General features: G+C 39.2%; 1 protein-coding gene across 3 annotated transcripts; it reads right to left on the reverse strand.

Moving 5' to 3' along the window:
* Positions 1-898: 898 nt before the first annotated feature.
* On the reverse strand, positions 899-16941 carry CCDC126 (coiled-coil domain containing 126). Of its 3 annotated transcripts, none has more exons than XM_032991769.2 (4): positions 16830-16941; positions 5909-6041; positions 4939-5339; positions 899-2369 (listed from the first exon to the last, which is right to left on the reverse strand). In XM_032991769.2, the coding sequence occupies exons 3-4, from the start codon at positions 5174-5176 to the stop codon at positions 2188-2190; spliced, it is 420 nt and encodes a 139-aa protein (XP_032847660.1). In that variant the 5' UTR covers positions 5177-5339; positions 5909-6041; positions 16830-16941; the 3' UTR covers positions 899-2187. The 3 variants fall into 3 exon arrangements, with proteins under 3 accessions (XP_032847660.1, XP_032847659.1, XP_032847661.1); XM_032991768.2 differs by having other exon boundaries at positions 5909-6046; XM_032991770.2 differs by lacking the exon at positions 16830-16941 and adding an exon at positions 16194-16565.
* Positions 16942-22056: the final 5115 nt, after the last annotated feature.

Genomic DNA, 22056 nt, shown 5'->3' on the forward strand with positions numbered 1-22056 from the left:
GAGTACATAGCTGCATGGAAGTTAGTATACCAGTCTCCAAAATCCCCACATAAAACAAGATGTGTGTGCACATAGTGACATATATTCTCACCTTGCAACTTTTGTTACACTTGTTTAACCATCCTCAACAACTTTAAGACTTCACATACCAGTACAAGAAAATAAATAAAAAAAAGTAACTTTGCATAAACACACAAGAATTACTCATACTACTGTTTAGAGCACAAAGGGATACCACCTACCAAGGCTTTGGTTGGTACCAATTAAATACCCAGGGAATAAAAAGCATAGATGGATAGATACAAAAACTTACCTTCACATTGTCAGTAGACTTGCAGAATTCAAAAGAAGTTATGCACCTGTCTTCTTCACTCTTAAAGAGTGAAGTCTTCCCTTCATCATTAAAGATCTAAACCATTCATTTTATTTTCCTTTCATTTCTTTCTCCCCTTACTTCTAACCTGAGGAAAGTTTCAGGGCATTAGAATTTAAAGAGCAAAAGAACTCAGTGATCAACCATGAAGAATACCAGATAAACTGCTACTAAACTTCAGAGATGTATAATTTTCCAATCCAGAAAGACCTTTACCACATGTAGCAAGAATGACATAACTTAAAAAAAAAAAAACAAAACAAAACAAAAACATAAAATACAACAGGAGCCTTTATAAGTACAATTAAAAATTTATTTTTCTCTTTCTGCATTGAAGTAAGTACATTTTTACATATGATGTGACAGGAAAAAAAAAATCATCTGGATACTAACTAAGACTGTAAGTTTATTTTTCCTTTCTAACAGTTCAGAATATCAGCAGGGAAATAGAAGAAAAGAAAAAATACATCACTATGGATGGTACATCATTCAGCACCTCTGTTTTTCCTGACGTTTTTTTTTTGGTGGTGGTGGTGGTGTTTTTTTGTTTTTGTTTTGTTTTTTTTTTTGTTTGTTTGTTTGTTTGTTTTTTCCTTAATACAGGCTTAGACCACACACATCCACCCCCAAAAAACCACTCACAGCACATTTCTGGCAAAAGTCCCTGAACACACCCTCCCTACCCGCCCCCCCAAACATTCAGTACATTTTAAAAAACAGGCTCAGTGGCACTTTCTTTAATATGACTTCAGTAACATTTTGAAATACAGTGCAGCCACACTGCAATTCACTTTGCTGTAAGGCTAACTTAGACATAAGGCAAACATCACCTTAGCTCTCAAATATTCCATTATAAGACACCCTTAGTATATAGATGTATCTCTGTTAAACACAGAGATGCCTTGTCTCCCTTCATTGCTTTTCCTCCTAATCAAAAAGGCAATTTAGGGAGATGGTGTGCTATAATCATCACAAAATGCAAGGTACTAGAAAGTTAAAAAGAAACAGCAATGAATAAACAGTACTCACATATCCAAAACTTATTTCCATTACTTAAATAATTTTATCTGCAATTACAAAATACATACACTTAAATATCTTTGTAAGAAATAATCATCTAAGATATCACAGATTATGATTTGCTTCTGATACTCTAACTGCCCTAACTCTGGCATAAAGATATACCTGGACAGTGTTACTACCTAGGATGTTTTCCTATTATAATTAATTTTCTTAAATATACAGTAAATTCTCTCTAGCTATTCTGACAGATAGTGCAAATGAAGACATTCTTTGGGTCACAATTTAAAAATATTACCGCCAATGATATCCTCAATTTCATAATGTTTTAGTAAATGAGTAACAAAATATTTTAAGTATATACATTTTCTAACATTTGTTTAACAATATGTTTTCCTCAGCTACCTCAGCTTAACGCAGATCACGAAAAAGGAAAAAGCTACAATACTGCTCACCTATCCAAACGATATATCTATACTTAAATAAATATATTTAGAAACCTACCTATAAGTTCCCCATTGCTTTCCATTTGCTGTTATTATCCAATGGCATACTACAACAAATGATATGAAAATATCTTAAAAGACAACAAAGATCACTTCAGAAGTACTGCTCAAAGGCAATGAAATAATGCTTTGAAAACCTGTGCACATTAGTTAGGCCTACATAGATCCAGCACATTGTATAATATAATAGTTTATGCTTTTTTTAGATTCAACTACTGCTTTGCCCTAGCCAGAGATAAAAAGCTTATTACATATCATAGATGTAGCAACACAAAGTGGCCCTGTTTGCTATCTAATGTTGCTTGCTGGTTTTACACGTTTATTTGAAGTTACTGACACCTGATTGCTAGTTCCATTAGTGGTATTGGTTGCTGAGCCATTCACAACGATGTAATCAACTTTGTTTTCCAATTTCACGAGGCGTTGTAAGATGTCATCCAGAAGAACAGCAATTGTTCTCTTAAGATCAGCTGAAGATAATGGAAAAAAACAAATTAGATCCTATTATTTACTACATGTGGAAAAGAACTGCCATTTCAACACAGTCACATCTTAAGACTTGCTATCTTTCCTACTATACTTTTTGGGAGAGTGCAGATTACTATACAGGTATAGAATTAAACAGCTGATTGATTTTTCTTTAATACCATATCTTTGTTATTTTAGGCAAGGAAGATATCATCATAATAGTGAACTGTGAACAAAGCCAATTAAATATTCAACTGTAAGAACAAAACCACTATTTGGAGCATTAAACTAGTGACTATTCAAAGGCAGTATTTCAAATTTCATCCAGAAAACAGCACTAGAATACCCAGCTATGACACCTTTTAGCCTTGGACAGCAATAGAATATATTTTAAAACTCTCCAACACAAAAAAAATGGTAGTTCCTAATAGATTTCCTCTAAATAACAGATCAATCCCACAGAAGAACTGCTACGAAAAAGTATCTTATCACTTCTGACATAAGCTACAAAGCAGGAAAAAAAAATCCAAATATTTAGGCCTATATTGATTGAAAAACAAGAGAAAGGACAGTAAAAAAATTCCCATATTCTGGAACACAAAAACAGTAACAGACCTTTCAACACAAGCTAATTACGCTGTTGTCAATGTTCATATCACCATCTTCTCTCAGATTTGGAAAAAATTAACAAGCTTACCAGGTTTTACAAGGTGTTAAGATCCCACCATCACACACCCACCTACCCTCTCTTCTCTCTTCACCCCCTGCCCACCAGTTCTTAACTAATCAGAAAAACTGGGGAGGAAAAACACAGGTATGAAAGTAGAAAAAGAAGAGTAACCCAGATAAAAATTAAAACACTGGTAGTGTATTAAAAAACAAAACAAACAAACAAACAAAAAAAAAACAAAAAAAAAAAAAAAAAAAACCAAAAAACCACCAAATAACATCCATACTTCAGGTCAGACCCTCCCTCTGAAATTAACTAGTTGTTGTTTAGTAATGTCATCTTTGAAAAAAAAAAAAAAAAAAAAAATTTTAATTGCTTTACAATTTGAGCCAGAGCAGGATCTGCTGTCAGTGACACACTGTGGGTCACACAGTCTGTTGTATCATTCTGTGCTCAACAGTCTGAGGGAAGGAATTGTTCTACTCAAGTTGTAAGTCTGATAATCAGCATGCAGATCAAAAGTTGACTTATTTTTTTTATTAAACTTCAGACAAAACCTCTGAAGGCAAATCTCATTCAGAAATACACTGTAAGACTTATACAGCAGTAAAAAGCTGCATACAGAAGGATTTTTTAAAAATAAGTTACACAGAAAATTCAATAGTAAGGGCAGGAAATCCTTGGAAGATAAAAAAAAGGGAGGTGGGGAGAAAAGACGGAAGAAAAAGTAGTCTCTTACTGTGGTAAAAATGCTAATGAATGAAATAATTAAAGGCTATGACATTTTGATAGTCCTCCTCCTCTTGGGTTGCTTTCTGCTCATCTTGTCATCACAGACTTTCCTCCTTGTTCCTGAGCAGCAGAAAAATGAGCTCAGACACATTTTTGCTGTTTGTGCTCTTACCAGAGTACTTATAAAGGGCATCCTGCTACTGAGAGAGCCCACCCTTTTAAGAATTCCTTAAGAAGGGGATCAGAGTACATTAATCTAAATCTTTACATATTTTTTTTTTAATATTTCCTTTTTAAGCCTTGCACTAATCTTACTTTTACAGATACATTTTTTTTCCTTTATGGGAGAACACAGGTACTTTCTTCAAACCTAATCCCCAAGGGATTGACTAGAGCTCATTGCAGCCTTCCCTCAAGAGAAGCTACGAGAGACCAAAGCGTTCAAATTATTAAGACATTTTTATAGCTTTGCTAAAAAGATCTCAAAACTATAGTTTCAAAACTATTTTTTCTGTATTTCACAAGACAGGCACAGGCTCTAATAATATACTACCAGTGAACGCTGGAAACATGTTCACCAAGTTAACAGAGAGAAAGATACGATGCAGCATAGAGACAAGGGGACGTATCTCTAATGGCTACTTCTGAGGCAAAGGGAAATTCTGCTAAATTCGTAACTGCCTTGAAGTCTTAAGACTGCAAGCTCAACTAATACGTTGCTTTCTGCTGACTTTTTACTACTTAAAGAGAAGAAAAATAAAGAAATAAAAGCAGAAAGTTAGCAGTGAGGCACAAGAAGAATCTGGACAATTGAAATTACTTAATCTAAAACCTCATCCCCATATCAAGCGTGTGCTTATTCCTCAATAGTTTAGGATTCAGAAAAAGCACAATGTTACTGTTAATCATCTAAGTAGCAGTAGTCATGTACTTGGAGATATCTAAAAAATTCCTGGAAAACAAAAATCTGATGTCTTGAGCTTGATTTTGCACCACATCCTAATCTTCAACTTCAGTGACTAAACTAAAATCAAATCAGTTAATCCAGAGAGGTTTTTTCTTTTAAAGAGCAATTTATATTACTTTAAAAAAAACAAAAAATGTTGTAACTTTACAGTTGTCAGGAAAATCATATTTGAATAATTACTACATTATTTTTTATGTCTTACCATATCCTGCCATAGAGGCTCCACCACCACCATTCATTAAATTTTTATTTTCTTCTGCCAGTGCTTTGACATATCTTTTACTTAGATCTAATATCTGTCCACGCAACTCGGCACTGCTTTGGCGTCTTGGATACTGAAAAGTGTAGCGTAGCAACATCAAACCCCAAATGATTCCAAAAACTAGTAAAAACATACTCAGTTTCTGGGACATATTTTTTCTTGAAAATGTTAGAAACATTTCTGATGAAGGCCACAGGTGCGTCTTAATTTCAAGATGAGTAGTTGAACTTAGTTTTGTCAAATTATATTACATATTAAACAAAAATAAGATTTCTGTGAAGTGAAAAATCTTCTTGCTGGATCATCTTGATTACATCTCATGTTTTAGTTGGTCTTGATGCCTGAAATTTGTAAAATATCACATGGTTATTCAAAGCTGCTATGGTTGTTGAGATCAAGGACAAATAGCAGTTTCCAAATGCAGTATCACTGTACAATCTAGCAAACAGTTGTGGATTTGAATCTGCTTAGAGGGGCAGTCATCTTTATCTCACCTGTTGTTTACAAGGTTTCCCTTTCTTATTTTTACCAACTTTTATTCTCCAAAAATCAAAACTTCTATGCTTCTATGAATCACCTTAAGTATTTTAAAGACTGTAATTTGAACTGACATTAAAACCAAATGCATTTAAAACAAAATGCAATATCTAGAAGACACCTGTAAAACACTTGCACACAACATTCTGATGAGTTATACACATGTATCGACACACAAGATCTTTACAGAACGAAGTTTCTTGGTTGTTTAGTTAGTTTGAAGTTGGACATCATCTTCTTCTGGTTTTGTACAGCATTAAGATTTTTTCGTTTTGTTTTGGTGTCTTGATAATAAATAACGAAATAAAACCAAAATGAACCAGCACACTGCACCCACTTTAAGCATCTTACTACCACTTTAAAGAAGTCTTACCATAGCAGCCAATTCTGAACCCTCAATAGATTAAGGCTTCAGAAGAAAAACAAATGGTATGAAAGCTTCAGCAGTTAAACAGCAAGTGTCCAGACAGTCTGAAGCAATACGAGCCAGACATCTTCAGGGAGCTCTGTACTAGGGAGAGGAAAAAAAAAATTAAACAAAATAACGTGCAGGACTAAAGAGACCTTACTTTCCCTATAGAATGGTTGAAGTTCAAGGCTTCAAGCCACATACTTTTAAAACAGAAATACATTTTAAAATGTAACTTGAAGCAACTGTTAGGGAAAAACATAGAATCCATTTCCATTTTATTATAAATGCATACATTTGAATGCCCAATAACTGATTTCAACATACTTTTAAATAAGAAACTTGGTAAGAATCTCACTGAAATGTGTCCCGTTTCTTCTGTTATGAGACAGTGACAGCAGATGTTCCAGATTCATCATATATGTATATACACATATATTTACATATGTCTAATTCCCTTATTCGTTTTCCCCCCCTCGAATAAATCTGATCTTTTCAGTCTCTTTAATATGTATAACCTCATATTCCTCATTTTTCAGCCACCTCAAATTTCTCCAATTATTCAATAGTTGAGAGGGAGTTTCTATTATTTAACATAGTCTGGATAAAGCTACTCACTTTACATAGTAATTACGTTTTCCTGTTATTCCTCATTCTTCTCCACATATTACCTGACATGAGCACTTTCCAAACTCAAGTTACACATTTAACAGTTTCCCACCAGACTTTCTATAGTGGTACTTAGGTGTCTGTTTTTATTAGAATACTGAGACTGAATTTCTTATCCTGCTAAGCACTCATCTAAATTTAACTCCACCTCCACAGTATTTTTCATCACCTCTGCTGACCAGTTCAGCTGGCCTTACGCCGACACACCACAGGCTGCTGCAAACACAAGTGTCACTGCCAGCAGGGTTCTGACTTGTCCTTGCTGCTTACCCTTCACCTTCCCTCTTCAGATATTCCTCTCAATAGGCAAGCCAACAGGACTGATTCAAGTGCCAAATTTTCAAAGTGCTCTAAAATCAACATGCATATCGGAATTATTCTGAACTTGATCAACCCAAGGCAGGGGCAATATTAGGACTTGGACACCAGAGTTGATGTAAAGTAACAAGCTACTGTGCGTAAAATGCCCTATAGTAATTGCCAGTACATAAAATCTTACTTTACTGTTGGGTGTACTAACGTAAGGAGCAATCACTAGTTGCTGAATGAGGAATAGCTTACTTCACCTTAACTGTGGGATATGACTGTGCACACGGACAGACAGCCAACATGCAATAATTTGAAATCCCACTGCAAATGCAGTGGGATGTACTTTGTTCAAAGAATGTGCTTATCCCCCTGAAAAAATAATTTTAAGACAGAAATTTGTACATAAAATAAGAAAGAAAACAATAAAAACTTATATTCTACAGTATCAGCATGAATATTTGGAATTGTGTGGTTAAAGATTTCCTGAAACAGATCCTCCCTAAACATGAGCTAACCAAAAGTTCTTTTCCCTAGCTCTTTGCCAAATCCATGGCTCTGCACTCAGACTTTAAAGAATAAACTGCACATACATTATTATGCATCTACATATTCCCTGAATACTATCAAATACAATGGGAAACATTTACCTAAGAGGTACAGGAGTAGGGTATTCACACGATGACTCAAAAGACCAAACAGTATCTCTCAAGGAGAGACCATAAGTTTCAAACTCCATTCCCAAAAGTCTACATTTTACATTACTAAAAAAAAAAAAAAAAAAAAAAAAAAAAAAAGTTGGAAAATAACAAATAGCTCTTGCAGAATTCAAATTCAGTTCTCCACAGATCTCCAGCCATATCTCATCCTAAAGCATTTAGACAGTATCACTACAGAGCTTTGGAGTGGAAATAACTCTGCCATCACGCTGTAAATAAGACCACAAGCCAGGATAAGAGTCCTAGCCAAGAGGAACAGATTGAATAAACTCCCGCCAAGGAGCTGTAGGAATTGCAGACTGGGTCTTTGCCATGTATATTCGATTCACAGTGCACATGCTGACTACTGAAACTAGCGGAAATCAAGGACTTAACCTGCTGGGCAAATGGCATAACACCCAAATACTGACACTGGGCCAAGGAACTGGGAGTAAAGTGTACCAAAGTGAAGGGAACTATTTCTACTTGTCACTTTTCCCATGCATTTTTAGAGACCATTCCCCCTTAATGCATTCCAGTGTAATTTCAAAATACACACACACACACACACACACACAAAATCTTATACGTATGTGATTTGCAAGTAGGAAAAAAGGGTATTTATTGGAGCAGCAGATGTATATATTGGCAAAAAAAAAAAAAAAAAAACCACAATAAGTAAAATGGAGGGATTGTAATATTCTTTTACCTCTTGTTGCCCTTAAGGGTCAGCACTATTCTACACAAACATTACAGTTGAAACTAAACTTGTCCTCAGAACTGATCTTTGTTTTCTGTAATCAAGAGGTAATATCCCATGAGATAACACCATATATGTAAGAAGGAACACTGTCTCTTGTGATCTTTCTTCTCCCTCATTCTCTCAACTCCTCCTTACCCACCACTCCCTGAGCAGGGAAAAAAGGAAGCTGAGATTTCCTTCCTCACACAGACTTAGCCTGGGTAGGAACTCAGGTTTACAACTCTCCCAACAGCAGCTGAAGGGCTTTTATAGAAAAGGAAGTCGAAACACTGTAGGGAGGAACAGACCAAAAGGGCGTATCAGAGCTACACCTTGTTGGAATTCCTACCACACGTAATCGTAGAAACTGAGACAAAAGACAGACAACCATAAAGACGGAGTACAGCCAGAACAAAATTTGAAAATCTGAGGAGTATAAGGGAACAAAAAAACCCAAACAAAACAAAAAAACCCACAACAATCCAATCCTCAAAACAAACAAAAAATATCAAACAAACCCAAATCAAACAAAACCCCTGACTTCACTACACAGGCAAAATGGCAATCCAACAATCCACAAAGAAGAAAATATCTTCCAGATAATCCTTTCAATAGGCAGCCTGAAGTGACTAATTCAGGTGGCAAATTTTCAAATATTCTGTAAAATAAACATGCATATCTAAATCATTCTGAAAATGACAAGCCCAAGCCAGGGGCAACATTAGAACTTCGAACAACAACAAATTCCTGAACAGAGAATCTAATACTAGGTTTGCCCTTCACCAACATATAAAGAGTTTGGTTTTCTTCACTGCTGCGACTGCTAGTTGTCTAAGAAATGTACTGCAAAGCCTGCCAGTGTGGATTTAACACTGTCCAGTAGTACCACAACAAACACTGACATACACCTGGCAATGAAAGCAATTAACTAAGGCACTCACCCTCTCCAAAATAAAATAATCTCTATCCTCTGAGTTCTGTTCCAACATCAGTCACATACATATTATATTATTGAGTTCATGAAAGGAAAGGAACAAGGGCCAAAGAAAAAGCAACAGAAAATCCATTATATGTTCCATAATAAAGAAAAGTTCTAGTATCTCTGATGCTACTTAACTGAATAGTAGCATCAGACCTCAGTTTGAATACTGACCCTTCTTCATGGAAACCAGCCCATAGTTACAAAACATCACACTTGAATTTTCATGTAAAGTCTTCCTCAAATTCTGCTTTACTTATTCCCAGCAAAACCCAGAGATTCATGCACACACAAAAAAACGCAAGAGTCCATAAGGTAAAGGAATGCCTCATACATCCTCTGAAACAATCTCAGGATATCACGATAACAAGGCATACTCAAACCCTTAAAAGGTTACAACACACCTTACGGCACTGTCAGTTCTGCTAGTCAGTCAGCTCATGAAAGACAAGTACATATTTGTCATCACTTTTCTAATCTGTCCAAGACATCCCAGCCTTCCTAAACCAATAGAAGTTGTTATCAGCATCAGCAGGGCAAATTTAAAACTGTTGCAGAGATGGTGTGTACCTTCTAGTTTTGAAAAATGTAGAGGACATATTAAGATTATTATTTACAAGAGAAAGAGAAAGCAGCAGGCCTGTCAGGTATTCTTAGCACTTATTACTAAGTGGCTTTAGCAAAAAAAAAAAAAAAAAAAACAAAACAGAGTCAACAAGAGGTAAAGAATAGAGAAAACTGAAGCCTGAGAACCCCATTCCATTCAAGGATCAAAAAGACTTCAAGGATAAAACCAAGAAAAATGCACTGAAAATAGGTTTGTTAACATACAGTCCAATAAAGTTACCTCTTTGGTTCTGTATTTGAAAGATAGAATGCCAAATATTGAGGCAGTAGTTCCTCAGTGATACCCTGAAGACCTACATAGGTCCCTAATGAATTAGTATTCAGAAAACAGCCTTGATAAATGGGAACTTTACTCAATCTATTACTTACTACCATAATTCTTATCTGTTCCTCACTGTCAAATTATGATCAACAACAACATGACACAGTGAATTCAAAAGCAAGTCTGACTTTGCAACTAATTATTAACTGTATAAACACAAGAAGTGATTTACCAAGACAGAGATTTAAAAAATAAAACACAAGATATAGTCATAGGAGACTGCATCCAACTACAGACAAAGGAAGCGGGGAAAAAAAAAAAATCTTGTAACAGAAGATAGCAGACAGAAATTAGGACGGTACAAATAAAAACTGATGTCAATAATTGTAAAAAATTCTAATTTTGTACAGTACAATTATTTTATACCAATCTCAGTGGGAGCATAACAAGTTTGTGAAATTATTAAGGATTTAAAGTTAATATGCTAAAAGTATGTCTATACAAGAAATTTCTATTAAATTAATGGTGGCAAGTATCTCTCAGTCCAGTGAGAGCACTGTATTAGTAAACAGAAAGCTGTGCTGTAAACAAACATGATGATACCTTACTGCAATAACCAACAAACATTTTAGGAAGACAAAAATCACGGGGCATTACAGAATACCAGGAAATATTTCTACAGTTCTATCAGCTCTATCCTATTAGTTCTCTTTTTTTATATGTATCTAGTGTGCTCCCCCCAGCCCATTTACCTCTGTGACCTTCAACATCTTTTGTTTTCTGATCTTCCAAGAGAAAACTTTGCTCATCACAGTCACTCAGCTGACAGACACCACACTCACCATTCTGAGAGCAGACAGGATAGTTCTATGCTGTTTGGAAACTTATCAGCACAGTCACCATGCAGCAATGAAAATGAGAAGTCTAACGAATGACTGACACACACAAAAAGCATAGAACATATTCACTGACCAGTTAACCTCTGAATACAGGGACAATGAAATAAGCACCTACATGCCCAGGAGCTACGTGCTGAGATTTTTTGGAACAGCAAAAATTACATTTGCATTCTGATAATTTGCAGTTTTAGATGGCTATTGGTTTGCCAGTAGGAGAAAAATCTGCAGGAGGTGCAGCTGACAAACAGGTGCCCAAAGAAATATATCCTGTTACACAGGACCATGATTCCTACACATAACACAAACTCCCTTTAACAAATCAGCTTACCCACATCATTTATATTTAAGAGGACATGAGTTCTTGAAAAGATGCCAACAAAACCATTTTCCTGTACTGGCACATCCATACTGGTGACATGCAGACCAACACTGCCCTTTGGTTCCCAGGTTCATTAAATCAGGTTCACTCAGGCAGCCACATAGCACCATAAAAGAGCACAGTATTCTACTCGGAAGCAAACAATTGAGAGCAGTGTGTGTCCCCAGACAAGTGAAGCCATGTTTGATCCATCTTTTGACAAGATAAAACTCTCAGCATGTTAAGTATTTCTATTATAGTTGCTGTAAAATTTGGTCAACAGAAAAATGTCACCAGCAGAGACAGAAAAGAGGATACCCTATTGACAAAATGTAATACCCATGTGCTGATGAGACTTGAGCGTCTTTTGAGACTTCCTCGTAGATCAGTCGATCTAAGCGAGAATTTATATTAATACCTGCTAGGCTCAAGTGAAAAGAACAGCACTATACAACACACTGCCATCTTAAGAATAGGTAAGAAGGCGTATTTCTGGCCGAAAAAAAAAGGTTGCCATCAGTATGATGGCTGCTGGACTGCAGGTTTTCACAGTTCTGTGCCACTTTTGGAATGCACTGCCAAAGGAGTCTGCCTAGTGCTTGGTGTCTTTCCCAGGACATTTATCTTTGTACCTTCTCCCACAGCATATGTTCCTTCATTCCCTGCCTCTGCACACCCTAGACTTGCAATTACCAGGGAATGCTGAAAAAAATAAATGTATCCCTTTGCCTTATTGCTAACTGTCTTTTGTGGAGTACCTTTAATGGTATTCAAACTGAAATCATAGAAAGACATGAGGCTTAAGGGAATAGCAAAAATGGGTAAGTAATTACCAGGAATACCTATTCTTCTACAGTGCTGCAACGAAGAAAGACAAAAATCTTGTGTGCTCCTGCCAGTCCCTGTCTGTAAATGCAGCCAAAGGGTATCTGGGACAACGAAAGTCACAGCTCACCAAGCAGACAGATGCTATCACTGCTGACAAGCTGCTGGGACTACTGCAAACCTATATTAAACCAGGGACAGTTTTAACTCCTACAAGCTTCTCATGAAGAGCACACAACCAATTTGTTTTGTAGCTGGACCTCGAGTTGAAAGCAAAAACATATCGCTTTAGACTTGAAAACCCACACATCTAGTTCATAATGGCTCTGACAGAAAAATCATCTGAGTGTCAAAACACTAGATTACCTTCTGTATTTTAATATTTTAGAAATACCGGTTACTTGTTTCTGTTTTGAATGCATGTAGTCCTACTTGCACCGTTTTTATTTTACACCTTCTGCCAACAATTATGTTCATTTTGCATTATGTCTAAGGAGTCTGCTGAAGTAAGCTTTTGGTACCTTAAAGTATCCTGGCTTTTTTTTCAGCACAGCACCCCTTTATTTTGCCTATTACTGTAAGTGAATGCTTTTAAAATAAACCAACTATTTAAAACCAGAAATTCTTTGTTCCTCGCCTGTGGGCAGCCAGCCAAGATTCAAGATTTTGAGAGGGGAAATGACTTGGCAAGGGTTGTGAAGAAAATTAAAGAAAGCAGATACCAATAGGGACAGTGTATTATACTTGCTGAAGCTCCCCTCCTCTCACTGGGTCCCTCTGGGGCTCAAAACATTTCTACACCTCTGTATCAGCTTCTTAAAATAATAATAAAAAAAATAAATAAAACAAACAAATAAACCACAAAACAAACAACTCAGCTTAATTCCATCTGGGACACTTTATTTTTTCTTTATGCTTCATTGCTGGCATTCAAGTCATAGTAGGACCCTTGCTCATAAGAACCACAGTTATGACAGAGCATGAGGTACTTTCTTAGCTTCTCATTTCCCAATAAGATTGCCACAATTCTTTCACTGCAGTTGAACACTAGGCTATGTCAGGTATTCCCTTGCAGAGATCTAACTAGTACCTCTACTCCCATGGGAAATTTCACAGCTGTGTTTGCATCACTCTTTCCAAAGCCCCTGTGACTGCAAAACTTCCGTCTGAGATGACAATGTTTAGATAATTTTAGCTAGTCCTACAGAGAGCCATACCTGCAAGATCATGAACGTAAGCTACTGAGAAGAGAGGGATTTTCACTGAACATTTTAAAATGAACTAAAAGCAAGGGGGGTGTCATTAAAGACAGCTAAAAGGGGAGGGGAGGAGGGAGTCAACTAACAAAGTGATAGCTGCGGCAGTGGAGAGATTGCCAATGCAGAACTGGTCATACATGTAGTACCCACAGTGCAGCATCCACGCAGACACTATTCCTGTACAACAGTAACAAAAAAGGGCTTGTACCCCTGGCAAGGGGAAGAATTTCACTTCCCCGGTTTTATTTCAAGAAACCTGCAGAATTCAAACTGAGTATTGATGTATGCAAGGTACCCACCAAAAGTACATTTCAGTGGTAAAACTACAATACAGACAGGGCCTCTGATTCATGCTCTCTCCCAGGAGGCTGATCCAGTTGAAGATTTTAGAAAAATAACACTGGAGGCAATGTTAAAGACAGGCAAGTTCTTTTCTTCTACATCTTCTATTATTTCTAGATTGACTTGTCAGTTTATCTTAGCAAGGGTTATGACAGACAGTAGCTAACCACAGCATCACAGTGGTATGCATTGCAAAATATTTAGTTGTTAAAACTAAGTAGAAGGTACTCAGAAATTTAACTGGATTATTTATATCATGGTAGCCTCTTATTTCTTCATTACTACTGAAGAGGACCAATTTCAGTGGAGTAAGTTTTCTGTCCTCTTGCCTAGGCCTCTAGTCTAGGCCCTGTTTTACATAGGCAAAGTACCCATTTAGCTCTGAGCAATCAAAAATTAATCTTTTAAATTACAAAGGCAAATAGTAATATAAATAATTTCTTGTAAAGTTGACAATCATAAAAGATAATTTATGAGACTATTAATAATGCTCAGCTGAGGAAATCCAGCCCACTTAATGGTACAAATTTTCAATCACGGTTGAAAGATCTTGTCAAATAACAAATACCATATAAAATACATTTTAGCAGTAAACTTGTACTAGCACAAAACACATTCATTTGAATGACTGAGCTCCACCGATTCTTGACAGCTATTGGAAACAACTTAATGGCTATTTTTGACACTTACTAGTCTTCAGATATGTTGACTACGTGGCTGACAATTTAAACTGACAGCATGCATTTATCCTACTTACAGTTTGGGCAAGATGCAAGAACTAGTGCCCTTAACTATTCCTGGAAAAGGTACAAGTGATCATCAACTCCTGGGGAAATATTTTACTTTTAGCAGCTAAATGATGTCCAATGTCCAGGCTAAATCACAATACGTGACTAGATAATACCAATGCCTCCTTCAAGAAGCTAAAAGCCAAAAGGAATCTCTATAAGCAGGGACTATAAAAGTCATTTTTAAAAAAAAAAAAAAAAAAAAAAAGGAAGCAGCTAAGCAGCTTTATTTCCAACTGTAAAAGCTTTAGGAAAAAGACCTATTTACTAGACCAAAGGAATTCCAGCATAATTGTTTAATCCTCTGGAGTTCTCAAGTACCTGAAATGAATTATTAAACAATTATATATTGTAACACATAAAATAACAAAAAGAGGCCAGAATAATTTAGGCTTTATACACATGGGTATCTCCAGCAGTCAAAATGGAAACAAAGGTAGCAAAAAATTTCCACATTTGATCTAAAACCTCAATCGCTCCTCTTCTAACACTAGAATGAGATGCTACTTACAGTATATTGTTATCACCTTCATATTGTCTCCTTTCTTTGATACTCTCATGAGAGGGAAACAGCAGTTCATGACGTTTGCTCCAAAATAAACACTATGTTACAATTAGAACAAATCACATGCATGCCTAGCTATTATGTCTAGCATGTTGATATTCTGAAGGTTCTGTTAAATAAAGTCACGATTCTTACAGAGCTCATTTTTCACAGTTAAAAACTGCCTTCCCAGATTCACCCAACCGAGGGGGCACAACAACAACAAAAAAAAACACCCCACAGTTGTTAACGTGATCTATGGAAACTCCACATCATGTCATAGGACAGAACATAAATTCTCTCTGCTCTGCTTTGTAGCACACGAACCCAGAAATTACGCTCCATTCTAGCTGTCAGTATCTTTTAGATGACAAGATACATAAAAGAGAATTTACAGCATGCTACCACGTTAGATTAGGAAACTGAAAAGAAAGTTTATTAATAATGAATGATTAATGGAGCTACAGAAACAAGGCAGAGATAATACCACGTTATAAATATTTACAGAAATAAATTTATGGAAGATTAAAAATGTAGTTAAAATATCATCAGATGTTACATATAAAAGAATTTCATTATACTGTAAGAAGGAAGCATTACTACACAACTCCTGCTTTCAGGAAGTTTCATATTTTATAATCTCCTAAAATTAAAACAAATGTTTTGCCCATTAATTGTTTTATGCAAACCGGTCAGTGCCAGAAGATGAGTTCACCTAATATTATTAAGGATCCTGCCTTTGCTTGCATATGGATTAAACCAACATTTTTTTCTTCCTTCTAAGTTCCATCGCATCACTGTAAGCATGCTTTGCCTCTCGGAAAGTTAGGTCCTTACAGTACAAGACATCAATCTTGCAGAGTCACTGCAGTCATAGTTTATGACAGGAAGGCCACTGCAAATGAGGAAAGAACCCAGAAAAACCCTTTGTTTCCTTCACTGCTTCCTCACCGTTCAAGGACACGGCATCACAGCTCTGGCACACGGTTATCCAGCCGAAGGGCACGTTTAGGCACGGCGGGCAGCAGCACACACCCCACCCAAGCCGGTGCGAGGGGCCTGCGATAACACCGCCACGACCCCGCCGGACACCCGCGGGGCTGGCAGAGCAGGGACGAGACCGACCCGTCGCCGCCGGTCCCGGGCGCTCCCGCAGCCCCGGGCGCTGCCGCAGCCCCGCGGCACGACCCGCTGCGGAAGGACGGAGGGCGGCGGGGAGGAGGCGGCAGAACCGTCGGCCGCACCAGCGCCGGCAGCGGGGGGGGGACGCCGAAACACGAGCCCAAGCCAGAAAGGAGATCAACCTGTCCCGAAGCAGGCGGCGAGCCTGAGGGGGGGGTGGGGTGGGGGGGGTGGAGAACAAAGCGGGGCGCCCAGGCGAGGTGAACGCCCGGGTTTACCTGGCAGCCGTAGCCAGGCTGCGGCCGCCCGGCTCCGCGCCCTCCCTCCCCCCGGACTGCCGCACCTCCCCCGCCCCCACCCAGCCGGAGACCCTTCCTCGCCCCCTCCCCGCTTCGGTGTGCCGCCCGCGGCGGCGCCTCGGGGCGGGGGGAGGTTCGGGGCAGCCCCCCGCCAGCCCCACGCTACCTCCGCTCCGGCCCACACCCGTCTGACAGGCGCCGCTCGCTCGCTCGCTCCCTCCGCTTCCGCCCGCCTCGCGGCGCGGCACGACGCGACGCCACGCACCACCTGAAGCCGCGCCCCTTCTGCCCCTGCCCCCCCCCCTCCCTCCCACCCACCCACCCGCGGTCAGGAGGGCGGCAGCGACAACCCCCGCCCGGCCCCACACGGCCTGTGGCGCATGCGCGGACGGGCCCCTGCACGCACACATACGGCCCCCCCCCACCTCTTCCTTCCCTTTGGGAGCGTGAGGGACGGGGCTCGCGCCCCGTAACCGCCGCTGTTCCGGCCCTTGCGGCCGTGAGGCGCCGCCCGGGACGAGGAGGCGCGGCCATAGGGCCTTCCCCCGCAGGGCCGCCGCGGGCGGGGAGCGAGGCAGGCTGTGCGGGGGCCGGGCGGGCCTGGTCGCCCTTCCTGGAAACACCGCCGGGCTGCAAGCAGGAACCCCCTGGGCAGCTGCGGGGCCGCGGATGTCAATTCCTTCTGGCGTCCCCGAGCGCGGGTTGCCTCCAGGAGCACGGAGCAGGAGAGGTACCGTTTCTGCCCTCTAACGGCATAAGTGAATTTTGGCAGCGGCCTCAGGAATGGGTGCTGTCCCTCGGGTCCGGTGCAGGGACAGTTCGCTCTCATCCATTCTCGTTCTCGTAACCCGCAGCTGCACAAGCCGGACTGTTCGTGGCCGGGACAGTATATAAACTCTCACCGTGATAATCACGTAAATAAAATCCATTGTGGGTATAGGACTGTGCTAGCAAATTACCTCAGGCTCTTGCTGCAAGGTGATATTTAAGGGAAGTTGGTATCAGTTAACTAAAGGTGACCATAAGGGCACGTTCAACAGCTGCAGCGTTGCTGGTACTCCGGAGTACCTGTTGTTCACCGTAGCTCAATCCCTTCAGGTCTGTCCCTGCCTAGACAAGCTGAGGTACGGGTTGCAGGTCAGATGTTGCACCTGGGTGTAAGGGAAGGTTCTGTTTGCAGCATTGCATCCTCTGTAAAACAAACAGTTACAGCAAGTGATGTCCTGGCAGCTTGCTGATCCCCACCGCTGCTCCACCTCCCCGTCGGTACCCCCAGACCTGTGCTGCGCTGCAGCCTTCCCTCCCTTTCAGTGTGTGACAGAGGCTACCTGGCTCCCCTCTGGTTCTCAAACCTTCTTTTCTGCATGGATTGGATACAGGAAAATTCAGCTTTTAAATCTGTCACTCCGACAGAAAAAAAAAGGACATTAATACATCAGAGGGGACAGTGGCCTAGATTTAAGTAGATAGACAAAACCATTGGCAGGTGGTATCATGTCAGCCAGTGAATCAGTAGCATAGAAAACTTTTCTAATGTTGACTAGTTTGCAGTCCCTTATTTCAGAGTCTTATGAAACATATTATGGAAATAAATATTTTTTTCTTTTCTTGTTGGTCTGGCAAATAGAGGTGTTTAACTAAGAGTTAATTTGAGAAAATTAGGCAACTGTTAAACTGGATAGAAGGCTGTATTCCCACAGAAAATTCAGAATAAGCTGCATTAAAGGAGTTATATATTTATTTAATTATGCCATCCCATGGGCAAAAGTCTTTTGCTAAATTATACAACATTGAATGAGGACAGGCAAAAAATAAAAACTGAAATACTTGGTAAGTAAGCTTTTGAGTGAACAGATTGACTGTATGTTGTGCAGCATCAATAAAATTGTTGCTAGAAGTATTTTCTAAAGCAGAATCACCTCATACATTTCTGTGGGTATTTCCTCGTCAAGATTTCCTCTTGAAAGGATCAAAACCAGATGGTCTGAAATGGACTTCACATAACAAACATACTGCAGCTATTTACTGCCATTTATTACTGTACTATTTGCTCACTGATTAATCCTTTATTTTCACAGATGTGCAGTGAACAGCTGTAAGGTCTTTGCAAATATAATTTATATGGTATCTAGAGATTATAGGGAGAGAAAGGGAAATCTGTCAATGGTGTAATCACAGGAAGATTTGCTTGTGGAGGTCACAAAATTGTGTTATGAAATCTGTCTCCATTATAAATGTACTCTCTATTGACAGGAACTCTCAACTATTAATAACATTCTTAATTCCTTTTGCTTGAAGGTGTCATGTATTTGGTCATCCTTCATGAACATGCATCTCACAATATTATGTGACATTTTTTCCCCTTATCCAAGCTATGTGGTAAAAACTATATCACAATATCTTGTTTCTCCTCAGTGACATATGAAAATCAAACCTTAACAGTCTTTACGTGATCCTCATATTTGTGAGTAATAATATTCTCAGCATCATTTCAAGGGATAGATAAAAGCCCAGGACTGCAGAAGTAAAAACTTGCTATGCTGCAGTGTTCTGTATTATTTTTCAAAATCCCAAAAAGCAAAAATAGGTTGCTGCTTCAATGTTATCTTTATTCCTTTCCCATGTCATTCACTACCTCTAGACTATACTTCTGACATTAATTTGCATAGCTATTGGTCTGTCCGCTTAAAATATGTATTAAGGATTTATTATCTCATAATATGTTTAAACTGCTTAATGGTAACAGCTAGAGAATGGCACTCTAATGAATATGCTTTGTGATCAGTGTACCTGCTGCCTTCTTACTTAATAGATGAATCCTCTAATCTGCATATGTAGATAAGAATATATGCAACCTTATACTTGCCTTACTTGCACTCCTATTTTTCTCTATTCCTGATTCCTTACCAGTAGTTTATACCCTTTCAGTTTAGGAAATGGGCCTGACCTGGGCCCATCTTTCCCCCCAAAGTACATTTTTTTTTCCGCAAATTGTGAATACTATATACTCACTACTTCATTAAAGCTAAAAGTATATTATAAAAGTATATTGATACTGCTTGAAAAAGCTCAATGAGTCATGCTTGAAGTACATATTATTATATCATGTTAGTGTATCCTTTAGGACGTCTCTAGCTGTTTTCTGTGTTTGAACCAGCTTCCATTTAGCAGAGAGGCTCCCAAAGACACAGATCAACTTTTCAGTCTTACTAACTAATAAATTGTGACATTTGAAATGTAATACCAAATAATTATTGTCTTTATGCTCCAGGAAACTATGGTAAAGTTATTGTAGAGAACAACAAAGGCAGAAGAGTTACGGAAAAAATGGTGACAAGAGCTTGTCATCTTCAATTTAAAATGTAAACTTGATTAGACTTCTTAAAAATAAATATTTGTATCAATAACTGCATTTTTATGTTGGGTTTAATTGCTGGAACAATGCAAACATCTTGAATGTGTGCATTAATATTAGTGTAACTCTCAGAAGTCAGAATCACAATGTTGGCTGTAGCTAGATCTTATATGCGTACATGTTGACAAAAAGCATATTGTTGTCCTATATTCTCCTGACTTTTTCCCTCCCTCCCCTGCTTGTTATTTTTTGTTTGTTTGTTTGTTTGTTTGTTTTTTTAATGTAACCATTATGTATTTTCAATGGGTTCTTCATATTGTGTTTTTTCAGTGACCCATCTTATGGAGGAAGACTGATAAGCATTTTCATCTCAGAATTTAAGCATGCCCTTCATGCTCATTCCCTTTTGTTCCTTGAGTTAGATGATGGGGAACATCAACCAGGATCAGAATCAGATTACACCAGAACTGTATGTGATTTTGCAGTAGAGTAAGTGCTTTATCAGTAAAGTTACACTCGAAAAGGCAGATGAGCAAATCTATCCACTGCAACCGAATGGAGTAGAGCTGGTATAAAAGATGAAATGGATTCAGAATGGCTTTTGGAAAGTGAGACATCAGAAGAGGTTGAAACTCAGGCCAGCCTCCTAGGAATGTAAATTTCATTGTAATTAAATGAGAACTGGCTAAAGACTTGACTAAAACTTTTGAAGTAAGTGACATGAAAGAAACTTTCAGCCAAAATAAAATATTTTGCAAACCTGGAGGAGAACAAGGAAGATCTTTCCCCGATACTCCCTTCCTTACCATTGTGAGCTAATTTACTCTTTAATTGGTTATTTATTTCTGAATCACCAAGCACAAAGAAGAAGGGCTGGCATGTACATTTCCAGCCTTCCATTTACAACAGAAGCAAGAAATAATACACATCATTTATGGCCCAGCTAGGAAGCAACACAAACCTTTTCCATAAAGATGAGCGTATGTCAGAGCTTTGTTAGAACCTCGAGCTGTGGGTTGAGCTGTCTCTGGAGGAGCAGCGTTAATGTGGCCTCTCCGCAGGGACACCTTGCCAAGGGGGCCGTGCTACCACAGCGGCTGTTGGAAACCCAACGTGATGGGCTGTGCAAGAAGCAACCAGTGCTGCGGATGTGCCCGTTGTCTAAAGCCCCGGGAGCGTGCTTCATGTAGCAAAGGCATTTGATTTCTAGGGAACCATAGGGAGCCTGTGACTCACCCTCCGAGCACCTCATTCCTTTTGGGCAGTAGTCAAGTTACATGGGCACTCAGGCTGGTCATTCCCTGGTGACAACCACGGTGAACTGAAGATAACCAGCCTCAGTTGGAGCAGGAACTTGGACAAAGCAGCTTTTCAATCACAAAGAGAAGTTCCTGGTCCTGAAGAAGTACGAGGAAGACGCAGAGCAGGGGCGGAAGCTGTGGCTGAGCTTTCTGCTACTGCTACCAGCAAGACGGTGGGAAAGGTAGGAGAATGGTGCTTCTGGTGGGCAATCTTCAGTTCCAGCTGCTGCCCACTTGTCTTCTCCTGCTCTCCCGGCTTTCCAGTGCTGGCAGAGCAAGTCTGGCTGTTTCGTCATCTTTGGAAATTTTCTGACCTAAGGAACTACCTATTTGGCCTCTGATGCCCGCAAGGTACGAGCTGCTGTAGTTATTGGTGTGCGCTGGAGGAAGAAGTGCCAAAAAGAGGGCTACAGAGGAAGAACAGGGAAGCCCTTGTGATGTGGCCAAGCAGAAAATATAAGCCTTTCAGTAAAATCCCGATTAAAAGGAAATTCTCAAAATTGCGAGTGAAAATCTAGGCCTTTGTTTATTAGAAGTACTCAAGACTGAATCACGTGGCTTCACTTTCAAATTTGCACTATAAAAGCAATACATTTTACGTAACTGTTTGCCATAAGAAAACACCGCTGGTAAAAGCAACGAACGTTAAATAACCGTTCGCCATAATGGGGACCTAAAAGCATCAACTTTAAAAATCCTTCCCTGCGGTGCAGCAGCAGCAGAACCCCAGAGAAGGT

The sequence above is a fragment of the Tyto alba genome, unplaced genomic scaffold (genome assembly GCF_018691265.1).
Source record: "Tyto alba isolate M040663 unplaced genomic scaffold, T.alba_DEE_v4.0 Super-Scaffold_38, whole genome shotgun sequence".
NCBI lineage: Eukaryota > Metazoa > Chordata > Aves > Strigiformes > Tytonidae > Tyto > Tyto alba.